Genomic DNA, 15218 nt, shown 5'->3' with positions numbered 1-15218 from the left:
ACTAAATGTGTGACTATATCTTAAACTTTTTTTAATCTGCAACGGAACAGAAATATGATAGGAATAGAAATATTTACTTGTCATCTGATATGAAACTCTTAGTACTTAGTGTTTAAAGGATGTTTTCCTGTTTCTCCAGGTGTGGTGACAAACTAACCACATTACTCACCTGGGTTGCAAGTTGAAAAAGATCTGTTGTCCCACCACAAACCTGCCAAATTAGAATTTCAGGGGGAAATCATTTGCAGCATTAACAAACATTCCTTGTGATTTTTCTGGAAGGTTTAAGAAGTCTTCTGAATCATAACTTCTTTCTCGAGAATTACTGGTGTGATTTTTTTTTTTTTTAAAGTTCTGAGAGGTTTTTTTGATGTTAAAAACTGCGTAATACAAATTTTACCTTGTTAACCATTTTTAAGTGCACTGTGTAGTAATATTTGTTTTTTCCTTTTTAAAGTTTGTTTATTTTGACAGTGCAAGCCAGGTAGGGACAGAGAGAGAGAGAGAGAGAGAGAGAGAGAGAGAGAGAGAATCCCAAGCAGGCTCCACTCTGTGAGCATGGAGCCCCATGCCGGGCTCAAACCCACAAAGCCATGAGATCATGACCTGAGCTGAAATCAAGAGTGGGACGCTTAACTGACTGAGCCACCCAGGCGCCGCCCCAGAGTAGTAATGTTAACTATATGCAAATATTTGTACAACAGGTCTCTAGAACTTTTCATCTTGCAAAAGTAAAACTGTAACCTTTGAACAACTCTTTTCCCCTTCCCCACAAGCTGTTAGTCTTTTTGTATGTGTGGTTAGCTAAGTGAATTGTGATAGTTTCAGGATTGTAACAGAAACCACGATTTGGTTCATTTTGATCTGTTTTTGATGTATTTGCTTAGGAGAATTTAGCAAATCTGATTTGCTCATTGAATGCTTTTCTAAGGAGTTGTCTTGTTTTAATACTCAGATCTTTTTTTGGAGACAGGGAGCTATTTTTTGGTTCAGGTCTCTATAGTTAATAAATACTTGGGAGTTTCTTGCTAAATCAGTGGAGGCAGAATGATGTTTCTCAAATTTTCCAAAGCAATGATTTGGAAGAACATTTAGAGGAACCTGTTGCTGAACCAGAGCCTGATCCTGAACCAGAACCGGAACAAGAACCTGTTTCTGAAATCCAAGAGGAAAAGTCTGAGCCAGTGTTGGAAGAAACTGCTCCTGAGGATGCCCAGAAGAGTTCTTCCCCAGCACCTGCAGACATAGCACAGACAGTACAGGAAGACCTGAGGGTATGTAGTATGTCTTCCTTCTTCCTGTTTCTAGGTGATTTTTAAAAACCTCTCTTCCTTTATAGTACTGTTTGGTGGACTTTATGGGTATGTTTTCATTTGTTCAGGGAAACTTACTACCTAATGAGCCATACCTCAGATAGGAATTAAGACGCATATTGTTTTCTGAAAGTAATTCTCCTCCCCACCCAAGGAAACTTGAATACTTTTAGACCAGAAATTTCAGGTGCTCTTTTATCACCATATCAACAACCTCACATTTTTTAAATATTTTGTTTCAAAATAATGCTTGTTAAAAACAAGTGATAATGTACCTTTTAAAAATATATCATGGCACAACAGACTTTTTCCTGCTTTTTTTCTGACTCTAATTGAGGATAACTTTACAGTAGAAGTAGAAACAAATTGCCAAACTACAGCTACTTTTCTAATTAGAATACTTGATTTCAAAGTTCAAAGCTTTTCTGTTACTGCTGAGGCATTTCAGGGTGATGTTAACTGGGATCACAGAACATTTACATTTGGTGTTCTGTGAAGGAATGTGTTTTGTGCTGTATTTATGGGGTCAGGATTCTTAAGGTTCTTTCTTATATCATTTATTTAATAGTTCAAGCATCTCTGCTGGTCATTGTTTTGGGTGTGGGAGATATTGGTAAAACAGGTAGGGTTCTTGGTCTCTCTCTAGAGGGCAGTGATTAAGTGAGTAGGAAATGACTTGAGCTTGCAGGGAGAAAAGTAGGTTGGCTGGATTGAGAAGGAATGACTAGTTAGGTGACTGCTATTGTAGCCCTGGAGAGAAATCTTGACACCTGGGATTAAGGTTGTGGCAGTGAAGGTAGTTAAGCCGTAAATAGTAAGAATTGGGAAGTTTGATACGGATTAAAAAGGTGTTCAAGGGAATTCTAAAGTTGATGTAACAGGGTTGATGTTTGTACCATTAATTGGGAGAATCCTAGAAGGAAGCTGGTTTTGAAGGAGAGAGAATTTTCTTTGATACACAAACCTGAAATTGAGTGAAAGTAGCTTCTTAGACCTTAAACCTTTTCTTACTTTGCTGATACTTGATGACTAGTCCTAGGGGATTTTAAAACTAAATTTGTAAGTAGGGGAAAAAAAGGAATCTCAAGATACTTAACGAACAACATCCTACCTAGTATGAAAATGTGACGCATATATTATGTACAAGAAATTAAGGACTAATAGCTTTTATATTATTTTGAAAGGGGTAATCAAGTAATGTTGTTCCCTTAGACATTTTCTTGGGCATCTGTGACCAGTAAGAACCTTCCACCCAGTGGAGCTGTTCCGGTTACTGGGATACCACCTCACGTTGTTAAAGTACCAGCTTCGCAGGTGGGTTTCTAAGCTTGTATATTGGGCACATTTGCTTGTATTTCATGCAATGTGGTTCACATAGGTTTGGAGAATGTGGGAACTGGTACACAGAGCAGAGAAGAGTACAGGGTGGTTTTTAATTAATAATTTCCTTTTTTGGAGAGTTGTCAATTTTTATTTTTATTTTTATTAAAACAATTTTTTTTTTTTAATGTTTAATTAGTTTCAAGAGAGAAAGAGAGGAAGACTCAGAATCTGAAGTAGGCCCAGGCTCTGAGCTGTGAGCACAGAGCCCGATGCAGGGCTTGAACTCACGAACTGTGAGATCATGATCTGAGCCAAAGTTGGACGCTGAAAGTTTATTTTGAGAGAGACAGAGATAGTACAAGTTGGGGAGAGGCAGAGAGAGAGGGTGAGAGAGAGAATCTCAAGCAGGCTTCACATTGCCAGCACAGAGCCCAACGTGGGGCTCAAACCCACAAAGCCGTGAGATCATGACCTGAAACCAAGAGTCGGACGCTTAACCGACTCAGCCAGCCAGGCACCCCTATCATTTTCTCTTTAAACCTTATTGTTAGCTAAGAAACTTTACAGGAAAAAAGGTAAGCTTGCTTTCTTTTTACACAGAGGTTAACTTACAATTTTTTCAGCCTCGTCCGGAGTCTAAGCCTGAATCTCAGATTCCACCGCAGAGGCCTCAGAGGGATCAAAGAGTGCGAGAACAACGAATAAATATTCCTCCCCAGAGGGGACCTAGACCAAGTAAGAGCTCAGAAGGGTGACTTCTCTGGTTTGGGGGATTTTGAGGTGAGAGCTTGTTCTTTAGGGGTGGTTGATATTTTCTACTTTAAAAATAAATTATGGGGCTGATGGAATTACCTGTGTTTGGGGGTGGAGAAAAAAATCATTGAAATAGCCACTGAAAATGTCTTTCTCTTTCATTGCTGCTGTTTTTTATTTTCTTAAGTCCGTGAGGCTGGTGAGCAAGGTGATGTTGAACCCCGAAGAATTGTGAGACACCCTGATAGTCACCAACTTTTCATTGGCAATCTGCCACATGAAGTGGATAAATCGGAACTTAAAGATTTTTTTCAAAGTAAGTTCCTGAGTTTTTAAAAAAAAAATTTTTTTTTTTAACGTTTATTCATTTTTGAGACAGAGAGAGACAGAGCATGAATGGGGGAAGGTCAGAGAGAGAGGGAGACACAGAATCCGAAACAGGCTCCAGGCTCTGAGCTGTCAGCACAGAGCCCGATGTGGGGCTCGAACTCATGGACCGCGAGGTCATGACCTGAGCTGAAGTTGGATGCCCAACCAACTGAGCCACCCAGGCGCCCCTAAGTTCCTGAGTTTTAAGTGCTAGATTTACCTAATACATCTATCTGTTGAGATTTAAACACTAGATTCATTCATCTAAGTGAATTACATATGTAATTTTAAGTTTTCTGGTGGTTATTTTATTTAATTAATTTTTTTTACTGGTTACATTTTAAAAGGTAAAAAGAAACTGGATAATTTAATTTTAATATTTGATTTAACCCAGTGTGTCAAAAACATCATTTCAATGTGTAAAAATAAGAGCTGTTTTACATTTTTCCATATTAAATCTTTACGGCACTTCTTATTTTGGACTAGCCACATTACAAGCGGTCTGTAGCCCCATGTTGACTGGCGGCTGTCATTGATTAGTGTGTGTATAATATTTAAAGGAAATGTTCTAAGATGTTACTTGAGAGTCTTTGTTTCCTTTGCAGGTTATGGGAATGTGGTGGAGCTACGCATTAACAGTGGCGGGAAATTACCCAATTTTGGTTTTGTTGTGTTTGATGATTCTGAGCCTGTTCAGAAGGTCCTTAGCAACAGGGTAAGCAGTTTTTCATCTTTTTTTTTTTTTATAAGTATAACTTGGATCTTTGAATATATTCGTTTTACAAATATCTCTTACATGGAAAGTACAATTTATTCCAACATGTTTTGGTAGTATGTTCCATTGTGATGGGCCATTATTGTTAAAAGACTTGCCTGGGAGTTGAGAGTAACAAAACTTCTGTCTAAATAACTTTATTTTTGAGTCGAATGATGAGAATGAGATAACTAATAGTTACCAGTGCACTGAAATTTATGCAGATTTCTTTCCTTGGTGATTTTTGGTTTAGGAGATGAAATACAGTGTTGCTTTTAACTAAGATAACTTAAGAGCCAATTTTCCCGGGGCAGGTGTGTAGGTTTGGAGTCACCCAGCCTGGACCAATTTTGTTAACAGTACTTCTTCCTACAGGTACTTTCTAATAATAGAGGGATTTGGTAGATTTGGAATCTTACTACTGTGTGGTTCTTAAGAAACCCTTCCCTTCCTCCACATCTTTCATTAGCACAAAACACTTTCTGTAATAGTAGTAGAGAACAAAAGTATAAATACTGTTAATTTATTGTGATGGGTGTGGGATTTTAAAAAATCTCACTTAAAAAAAAATTGAGGTGAAATTCGTATAACATAAAGTTAATCATTTTAAGTTTGAGAGAGTGCCGGAGGGAGAGGGGCAGAGAGAAAGGGGGAGAGAGCATCCCAAGCAGGGTACCTGATGTCAGCGCAGAGCTCGAAGCCATGAACCCTGAGAGATCATGACCTGAGCCTAAGTCAAGAGTTGGACACTTATCTGACTGAGCCACCCAGGCCTCCCATTATTGTAAAGTATAAAAATTAATGGCTTGTAATACGTGATGCGCCGTCATCACCTGTCTGTCTACAAAGCATTTGCATCAAAAGTTGCCCACAACAACTCATCTTTCAGTCTCTGCAGATTAAAACTACACATTGTCTTAACCATGTAATAAAAATCTTGTAGGTCATTATTTCCCAGAGGTTCTGTAGAACTTCTGATGTTCTTCAGAATGTTGATTGTTATACTGTCCAGTTTACTGTTGTGGTCATAACATTAAGTGAGCCTTAATCTGCAAATGTGTATTTAATCTTTCAAACTATTTCACCAGTATTTTTATGATGCATCTCCTGCAAAAACACTTAGAAGTAAGGAGAGAACAGTGGCTTTTCTTAGCATAGGCACAGAATACTGAACCTAGAAATGTCCCAGAGGTCTTGTGCAGAAATCCATAATTTAGCATGCAAAAGGTCCAGTGCACCTTTGTGGTGCAGCCTTGAATTCATCCTTAGAGGGTAGGATACTCCCAGTGGGCCAAAAGAGGTCAGACCTGATAACTGGCTTTTTAGTTAATTGTCCAAGGTAAGGGGGGTTTGTTTCATTTAATGCACATGGATAAGCCATGGCATCTTTATGCATAAGAACTTTTTGAAATTTTCTCAGAGGCTGTATGTCTGAGACCTTTTTCTCATTCAAATTGCTTCTACCCTTGTGATAACTACCCAGAGATGTCTTTAATCACTGCCTTTTAAAACCTCTCCAACTTCTCTTACCTTTTTAGACTTTAGTATGGTTTTATTTTCCCCATTGTATGTAGAATATTGCCTGGAACAGTGCATCAGATTCATGTGTGTGGAGTGATTTAATATAGTGTGAATATTAAAACATTACATAAATGTTTTAGTGTTAAGTATATTTATGAATGTACAAATACAAATTTATGTATTTAATCAGAATTTTAAATATAAATCAACTCAAAGGGGCCTCCCCTCCCCACCCTACCCTTTACGTAGCTTTCCTCATGTGTACTTTCACATCACCCCTTTGTACTTTGGGAGCTTCAGGTGTAGCTTGTCTTTTGCCTCCTTCTTACTGTATTGGCAGACCTCTGCCATACTCCCTTCAGTAATTTTTTATGAGTACAGAAATAGCTTATGTAAGACTGACCATGGTGTTTGACACGCTGTAGTTTAGCCTCATGGTTCAGAGCTTTTACTTGCCTGTCAGGATCCCTTCATTTCCTCCTCCTTCCATTGCTCTTTATGTTGTGACCCATTAAGTTCCTGAACATTCCTGGCCCTTAGTTGGCTGGCCTCTAAAGTGGTATAATGACAGCCCTTGAAGGGTGGTTGTGAGCATTAAATAAATGTGAGGCATATAGAACACTTCTTATTAGAGTCAGTACTTTTAGGTATTTGTTTAAAAAAAAAATGCCACTGGGGTGTCTGGGTGGCTTAGTTTGTTAAACGTTCGACTCTTATAGCTCAGGTCATGATCTCATGGATGGAGAGTTCAAGCCCCATGTTGGGCTCCGTGCTGATAGCGTGGAAGCCTACTTGGGATTCTCCCTCTCTCCTTTTGCCCCTTCCCCATCTCCCTCCCTCTCTTTCTCCCTCTGCCCCCCTCTCAAAAATAAGTTAAAAAAAAAAAAGTCACTTAGAAAACCAGTGTGTGCCAATGAGGAGCATAAATTGAATTTGTTGAAATCTCGAGTAACCCTTTGTTTTCTACTTCAGATCTATTGGGCTAAAAGCAAGGCCCAAGATTTAGTGTGGATGTATCTTTTTATTCTTCACTAAGGTCCTCTTTATTATCTTCAGTATTGTCCCAAATTTTGTTAAGGTAAATAGCATTTTGTTACAGTTTTATTAAGATGAAATTAATAATGTTTTTGAGATGTATATGTACTTTGCAGAAGTATGTGTAGCCCCATCTTTCCACATTAGGTGATGATAGGGGTTTATTCTAAGCCTTCAAATCCATGGTGAAGGTGGCAATTTTTTTTTTTTTGGCCGTTCTTATATTGTTCTATTTATATAATTCTATGGGAAAATACGTTTTGTTCATAGAAGTACAATGAGAGTTACTTGCACTGCTGTGTTGTTTAAATTGTCCTTTTTTTGAACCAGTTTGCATGCCTAGCTCCACCTTTCCATGTTATTTAATGATGTGTTCTAAGCTTGAAATAACAACTGAGAATGTAGCTGATGTGTAAGTTGCTGCTTCTTTATGATAGCTTTGTTGGTTTTATCTTTGGTAGTTGGTATCCCATAAGCACTCTTTAAGTCTGCTCCCCTTTGTTTCTACAGCCCATCATGTTCAGAGGTGAGGTCCGTCTGAATGTGGAAGAGAAGAAGACTCGAGCTGCCCGGGAAGGGGACCGTCGAGATAACCGCCTGCGGGGACCTGGAGGTCCTCGAGGTGGGCTGGGTGGTGGAATGAGAGGCCCGCCCCGTGGAGGCATGGTGCAGAAACCAGGATTTGGAGTGGGAAGGGGAATTGCCCCAAGGCAGTGAATTGCTCTTCGTCGATCTTCACGCAGCAGTACAAATCTTCTAGCTCCTGCAGAATGGTGAATTTCTTATACCAGCGTTTGGTATCCTGGAGTATGACCCTAGTCTATTATAAACTGCTTAAGTTTGTACAATTTTACTTTTTGTGTTAATGATGTGTGCTCCCTCTCCCTCCCTTCCCTCTCCTCACCTTTTAGTCCTTCACTTCCAATTTTGTGGAATGATATTTTAGGAAAAACAGATTTTTAAAGAAGAGAAAAAGACTGAATTTCCTTGCTTTACTTTTGCATATACAGACTGGATTTTTTTTAACAGCCGTTTCCCCAAAGGAATGTGTCTTACCTTATTACTGACATTTGGTATGTTTCATTCATTGGAATATTTCTTATTTTCTATGTGTTTCAAAAGCCTGTGAGAAACACAGGATTTGATAAACATTTTGAAGGCAGGAAAAATCTAAATTGTTTCTTCTTTGAGAGTCATGACTACCTTCTGGTGTGTAGAAATTGCCATTGGAAAAATTGACAGTTTGATTCTTGCTGGTCTGGTTAAAAACTGAATAAAAGGTGTTAGTAGAGTTTTTTTTTCCTTTGGATATGTGATCACAAAACAATTATAAACCTACTGTTTTTATCATTTAAATTTGTGAGATAGGTTTTAAATGTCTAGGATGCAACTAATTTAGATTTCTTTTGAAGTAGGGTCTTTTATGTTTAATTTGTATTTAAAAAAAAAAAACCAAAAAAACGACAAAAAAAGGAACCCCAAAATCCGAAGAACACAAAACCCAGAGCAAAACTGTTGTGCCTTCTATTTATCTTTGATTCCAGCCTTGGCAATTGTTTAAAGAAAAATAAAAAAGAAAAAAAAGTCTATAGATTTGTTTTACCAGGTGTAGAGTATGTTGGGAATTGAAGAATCCCTCTTTCACCTTGTATGTCTTCTGTTCTTTGTTTTATGCCTTATTCTTAAATTGAGTCTCAAACTGGAATGCCTTTGAGGACAGACATGCTTCTTTAGAGGTCCTTTGACCTAAATAGTCCAGCATTTGTATTTTATTTCGGTATCTATTCAGAATCCTAATCATAGCCCGTAAGAAGGAATATGACTTTAATATTGGACTTTGTGCTTGAGTGTCTGCCAGTTTTTTTCTTAAATCATAGGCATATGGTAAATTTTCTATTTTGTTATGGTTCTCTTTTATTGATGGGCATGCAGTGGGTGTTCCTTGGAAATGGCCAATTTTTATTAAAATATTTCTGGAAGAAAAATTAATCTGGCAATATAGACTAATATTCGTTTTACATAGTATGTTAATTTCTTGAGTGCTGGGTGTGAGGTGGGTGAAGGTTTTGTGTGCACATTTGTGAAGCAAGCCTTTGTGTGATAACTTGTCCTACTAATCTGAAGGGCAATGAGGTTGTCAAATTTAACTTATTTATTTTCTTAACAGTGTTCAATCCTTTGGACTGTTTGAGGACAGTATATGAGTAGGTATAGGAATGTTTGTTTTGTTGTTACTGGGAAACTCTAGGTTTGCTGAAGGGTGTAGTCTTAAACTAAAATGAAGTTTGATATTATCGGTCCTCAGTACCTCAAATATTTGAAAATTGGGAACATCTCCTTCACATAAAGAAAATTGCATAATTGAGTCACATGACTGTTTTTTGGGTTAGTTTAAATAACTATTTGGTAACCACTTCATTTGGGCCAGGCCAGTGATAATTGGAAGACATTCAGCTTGTACTTTTGTAGCTTATATTAAGCCTGTGGTGGAAAGAAAAAAACTTAGCTGGAGATATTTTTGAAAAAAAATTTTAAGTTGTAGTAACTGTAAAGTCATAAATTATGGATAACCTAGAAATCCTTTTTCACAAATAAATGCTAAACCATACATTTCACAATAGGTGTTTTTCCTACTCCATGGTTTAAGGGCACTAACTGGATGCAGTGATTCTCAACTGGGGCTGTTAATACCTCCTAGAGGACATTGGAAATGGGTGAGATTTGGGGGGGAGGGGAGAAGAGACACCACACACATCTGCCATTTAGTGGGTGGGGCTGACAACGCTAAATGTTCCATAAAAATGAAGCAACCCCCCCATTGAGATCATGGATATTCCTCATTCCCTATAATGCATGGAGGATGGAGGGTGGGGTGGATGAGGACAACTTGAAGCCTCCTTCATTTGAAAACTAGCCTTAGATGAATTAAATGAATTATGAAACAGATCTCTTTCAGGAATTACATCTGCAGGTAATTAATAATCTCACTTTTCCTTTACCCATGTGTGGGTTTAAAGAAACATTTGGACAGGTAGTAATATGCTAGGTGCTTTTTGTAACTTGTTGCATAAGCTTAGGAAGGGAAGGGTTGCTTTAGTAATTTCAAGTCCTCAGAATTGGGATGATTGTGGCGTTTTAAATAGCATTGGACTTTATATATCAGATTTAGGATCATGGTTAACACTATGAAGAATCCCAATATCATTGTTTACATTATTGCCAATAGAATAAGCACGATACCCTAGATACACATATATTCCCACAGGTAGAAAGTGAAACTAGGTTAGGGCAAGATTGTCTCTAGGCAAGCACCAACTCGTCAAATTTAAGCTTTTCGGGTTTTAAAGTACTTTTCTCATCTGTAAGAATGCCCCAATGTACAGTTCTTTTCTATTGAGCTTTAAACCCTTTACCCATGAGTATTTTAGCTAAGTAAGATTAGTTTGGGTCAGTGAGTCTTAGTCTTGTAAGACCTTTTGAAAGCAAGCACATCTTGGGCCTTACAAAAGTACATTGTTTTCTTTTGCTCTTGTATTCCTGTGTTGTCAACTTTGTGAGCTTTTGCTGGGAGCAGTGAAATGGAGAACCCAAAAATCATTGTTTGGCTTTGGATGGGTAGGTTACTTACCGCAGTATTAGTTGAACTGCACTTTAGTTTCAGATTAGAAAACTAATTTTCACAATTACCCTGTGGATTAGGTGCTATTTTTCCCAAAGTAATAGATGAAGAAGAAATCGCGTAGAGCAGTTAAATGACTAGGCCTCTAAGTCATCCAAGTAGCAGGAAGCAGCTTGGCCTCCAAAACTGATGCTTTTTCTCTAGAACCCTAATGCCTACCTATTTTACATTTGAGTGACATATTAAATAAGACGTGACCATAATAAGTTACCACAATACAGAGACCTGAGTCTGTAAAACATTCAGAGAAAGGTTAGCATTACTCTTCTCCATTTCCTTTAAGGTAAACAAGATAAGGAAACATTGATTTTGTAGAGCTACTTTGGTTTATAGACTGTGGTAACAGTAATCATGATTTGTTCTTGGGTTATTTTCTCACCTGAATTTTTGATACATGTAGTATAACCTTGAACCTACATGTGGAAGGTAACAATAATTTTGTAGTACCTTAATCTAGGTGGGTTTATAGCAGTTGTGTTTTGTGCTTGTAACTGCCATCCTCGGATACTTTTCTTCATCCTTTTATTTGAAAATCCTTGTAGAGTTTAATAATTTAGTGGGAAAACGTGGCACTTTATAGAAAGCAATTTGTTAGAATCTATATGGTTGCATTTGTCAAATCTACTGATCTAAAGATAACTTTATATTGAAGTTTTATTTTTGTGCTACTTAAGAGAAATCTCTGCAGGAACTGCGTACAGAGAAGACCTTTGGTTCAGTAGTTATGAACCTTTTAAAAAAAGTAACTTCAACTTTTCTTCGAATATGAGGTTTTAGTGAACTGCCTAATATGCCACGGATGGGCAGTGGACAGTTAGAGATAGTCTTCCACAAATGTTTTAGAAACCCTAATGTTTTTAGAGTTTTAGAAACTTAGCAACATTTTGCGTGGGAAGTTGCTGATCAAGTAATGGCCATGTGGCACTAGATAAGTAAGGATTTATGGTTTTAAGATAGTAATATGTTTTAGGATTTGTACTGTGATACTGAGGTTCTGGGGACCATAGGTGGGCTTGTGAACTCTTATGAGACTATGTTAAAGGAGAAATGGTAGCACATGTGAGCTGAAACTTATTTACTTCTTAGTGGTTATGTAGCTATTTCAGGATAATGCTGAAATTCATGTGCTTTGCTAATGCTTTCATGAAACGGTCTCATAATGACCTGAATAAAAAGTAAGAAGTTGGTTAGCAGTGGTCTAAAAAAAGTCCATAACCAGCTTTGGTTTGATTATACTTCTGTCTTGGCTTAGAATTAAAGTTGTTCACTTTTTGATTATATGACTTGTTTTGAAAACTTCGGACGGTCTCTGCTTCTCCAGTTTCCACTTGAACCTGGTAGCTTTTCTTAGCTCTCTACGAGAGGAAAATAGTATTGGAAATCAATTTCACGGTTACTTCCATAGACCACGTGACCTGGCCAGTTACAGAAATCCATATGAGTACCTTGGAATGTGGCCAGTGTCACAGATTCATAAGGGACTTGCAGTCATCTGGTGTGTCTTTGTCTTTTAAAAAAGCAAATGTTTACCAAAAATTCACTATTGAATTACTTTAACGAGTATTTACTTTTTAGAAACCTGCTTATGGGAAGTTTGCATACATTTCTGGTCGTAAGTTAGGGATGATTATATCTTGTTTAATGTGGATATAAACACTTTCAACTATATGATGTAATTAACTACTTTGGTTACTGATTTTCTCCCCAAGCTTTGATGTCACCTGTTTGAGTTTGGATTTGGTTTAAATTCTTAAATAGTTTTAGGAAATTTTTATGATATCTTATCCCTGATTTTGCCCTTTTAAATGAAGTCGTTATACCAAAAAGCTGGCATACGGAAGTAGCGGAGAAGAACGGGTCTTCCTTTCTCTGAAGATTCAGTGTATGCTTAAGTAGATTATGTAGAACACATGATGTTGAAAATAAATTCATGTCGTTAGATGTTAGTTTATGAAGAATGGGTGGAGGTAGAAGTTAGCTGGTGGGATAAGGATCATTGTGATTTGTACGAAAAAATCATAATTTTAAGTGAGACACATCAGAATATTTAAAGTGTTTCTTCCCATTCTGATTATTGCCATAAGAGACAGGAGAGACTCCTAGAATTCTCTGAGTCATAGAATGTTAGTGCTGGGAAGGACTAAAGTTTGTACAGCCTCTTCATTTTTCAAAAGCTAAATGGCTCAGAGAATAGATTATCCGCGCAGAGTCCTACATTGGCTTGTAGAAGTAACATGGATCACCTTGAGGGTCACCACTCTGCCCTAGGTTCACTGAAGGAAGCCAGAGCTGTTTAAAGGTCAGGATGTGGGGAGAAAAGGGAAGGAGCCACATTTTATATGCATACTCGGTTGCTTCTGTAGCTCAGTTTTCATACCCACTTGTTCTCAGTTTTCTTCGAACTGTCTTAATGCCCACTTCTACCAGGGCCTGTTGTCTAAGGACATTATTACCTTGTGCTCCCCTCAGGGATGGGTTTACTACTAGCTGTCAGAAAGCTATTGGGTATCCTAATGTTAATAGCTGAAACTCAGCTGTAATTTTCTCCTGAATCCTTCGGCAGTTTGCGTTCTGTACATTGTGGTGCTTTTCCCACCTTGTAATGTTATAACTGTAAGCTCCTAAGGGGCAGCAATTTGGTCTTAGGCATGTACCCTGTTCAGTGCCTGGCAACGCCACATACCTGTCAGGGTCCTAATCTTCCTTTGCGGTGATTTCTCCCATTCTTCATGGAGGTGATGCGCCAGCTGAACTACTTACGGTTTTTCTAATAAGCCTGGCATTGCTGATTTTCGTGGCTTCAAGTGCCTTCTTTCTTCCCTGAAGATAGATTTGTATCCACACCCCCCGTCCCCAAAGCTCTTGCCATCGAAATTGCTTTTTTCAAAACCCAGTTCAAGACCATTTTCCTTTTCCCTAAGAGAAAAGATTTGCAACAGGAGTGAGGAACCCCTTTTTTTGGGTCTGGTTTGGCCAGAATTTGAAGTGGGGAGCAAATTCATTCTCATCTCCTTCCCTCCTACGTCGTCCTTCCTGTGTGAGATTCTGTCCCAGCCTTCATTTTTAAAAATGTGTGTTCATAGAGCACTTTTAACCTTTCTCCTCGCTCATATAACTTACCCTTCAACCTACAATTAGAATGACCTGTATGAGTTTTACTACCATCAGCTCCTCCTTTACTAGACCATAAGCTCCTCGAGGACAAGGACTGACTGGTTCATTATCCCTGTATTTCACCAGAAGGTACAGTGACCTCCATGAAAAGAGTCCTTAAAAGAGGACTCATTGAGTTGAATAAATTAATGTATTTGTTGTTTTTATTCTCACAAGTAAGGACATGCCTAGAGATAGGACTTACATTTTTAGGCACTATCACAATTCATAGTGGAGGGGATTGTTGGGAAATTTTGAGGGGTGGGCACAGGAGGGAGGAAGTCACTGGGGACACTCAGAGGTACTTCCATCCTTGGTCTGGGTGATTAGCCATTTCTTTCTGATTGTGCCCAGTATATCCCACTTTGTTCCTGTGCAGAATTTTATGTGCCAACTTTCATTTCTTTTCCCAGACCTAGTCCATTGTTCTCTCTGTGTCCTCACCCATGCCAAAAGTCTAAGTCCTCTGCTTTTTTTTCTCATTCTAGCTAAGTCCTGTCAGTGCTACCTCAAGGCTTTCACACCTCTTTCCTCCCCATTTAGATGATTTCAGTGGCCTCTCAGCTTCCTTTACCTGTTCTTACCCCCAGCCTACCTTATACACAATATTAGATTCATCTTACTGAAACGTAGCTCTGACCATGTATCCCGTGGATGTGTTCTGTCTCCCCTACTAGACTGTAAGCTCCTTACGGGCAGGGTCTGTGTTGGAGTCATCTTTGTATCTTCCGTAGTACCTATCAATAAATGTTTCTTGAATGAACAACACACAGCCTTGTCTTAGTGAAATGATGTTTTCTAGATTATATGTAGGTTCCTCTCTGGGATAATCACAGTACTTCAAAAGTTTTTTCACAGATAAAGTTGGTTAAATAGTGACAACTATGAGTTGACCACAGAGAAAATTTCAGAAAACTTTAATTTTTTTCCATTGGAATCAGCGTGGATATGTGTATATGGATGGTTCAATAAATATATTTTTATATACATGTATCACAGAAATTTTACATTACATCTCCAAACTGCAGAAATAGATTTTTTTATAAGCCAAAAAATAACTGCCATAACTTTTATGATTCCATGCAAAAAAGGGCGAAGAGGAAGGGGCAAAAGGGAATTGGTTGTTTCAGGTTAAGAGTCCAGTAAGAAGTAAAAATGTTACATTAAGGAAGCGATTGCTTAACACGCTGCTTAAGGTGGTAGCCAGACAAATCCTTAACTGCAGCATTAAGGCCATACCAAGTTTATACATATATACAAAGAAATTTCCATATAAAAGACATACTATCACATTTTCTTCTGGGAAAGGATGAGGAGC

The 15218-nt window shown here is 38.1% G+C and overlaps 1 protein-coding gene across 3 annotated transcripts in view; it reads left to right on the top strand.

Annotated features, from left to right (window-relative positions):
• Positions 1-14668, top strand: part of G3BP1 (G3BP stress granule assembly factor 1) — a 35859-nt gene extending 21191 nt beyond the window's left edge. For all 3 annotated transcript variants that reach the window (XM_027077503.2, XM_027077507.2, XM_027077506.2), the window contains 6 exons: positions 1073-1274; positions 2526-2627; positions 3260-3371; positions 3577-3705; positions 4364-4473; positions 7579-14668. In XM_027077503.2, the coding sequence (XP_026933304.1) occupies positions 1073-1274; positions 2526-2627; positions 3260-3371; positions 3577-3705; positions 4364-4473; positions 7579-7785 (862 nt within the window). In that variant the 3' untranslated portion in view covers positions 7786-14668. The remainder of the gene's footprint in view (positions 1-1072; positions 1275-2525; positions 2628-3259; positions 3372-3576; positions 3706-4363; positions 4474-7578) is intronic.
• The last annotated feature ends 550 nt before the right edge of the window (positions 14669-15218 follow it).

This window comes from Acinonyx jubatus, chromosome A1 (genome assembly GCF_027475565.1).
Source record: "Acinonyx jubatus isolate Ajub_Pintada_27869175 chromosome A1, VMU_Ajub_asm_v1.0, whole genome shotgun sequence".
In the NCBI taxonomy this organism is placed as follows: Eukaryota; Metazoa; Chordata; class Mammalia; order Carnivora; family Felidae; genus Acinonyx; species Acinonyx jubatus.
Note: the sequence above shows the minus strand (reverse complement) of the source record. Positions and strands in the feature narration are given on the sequence as shown.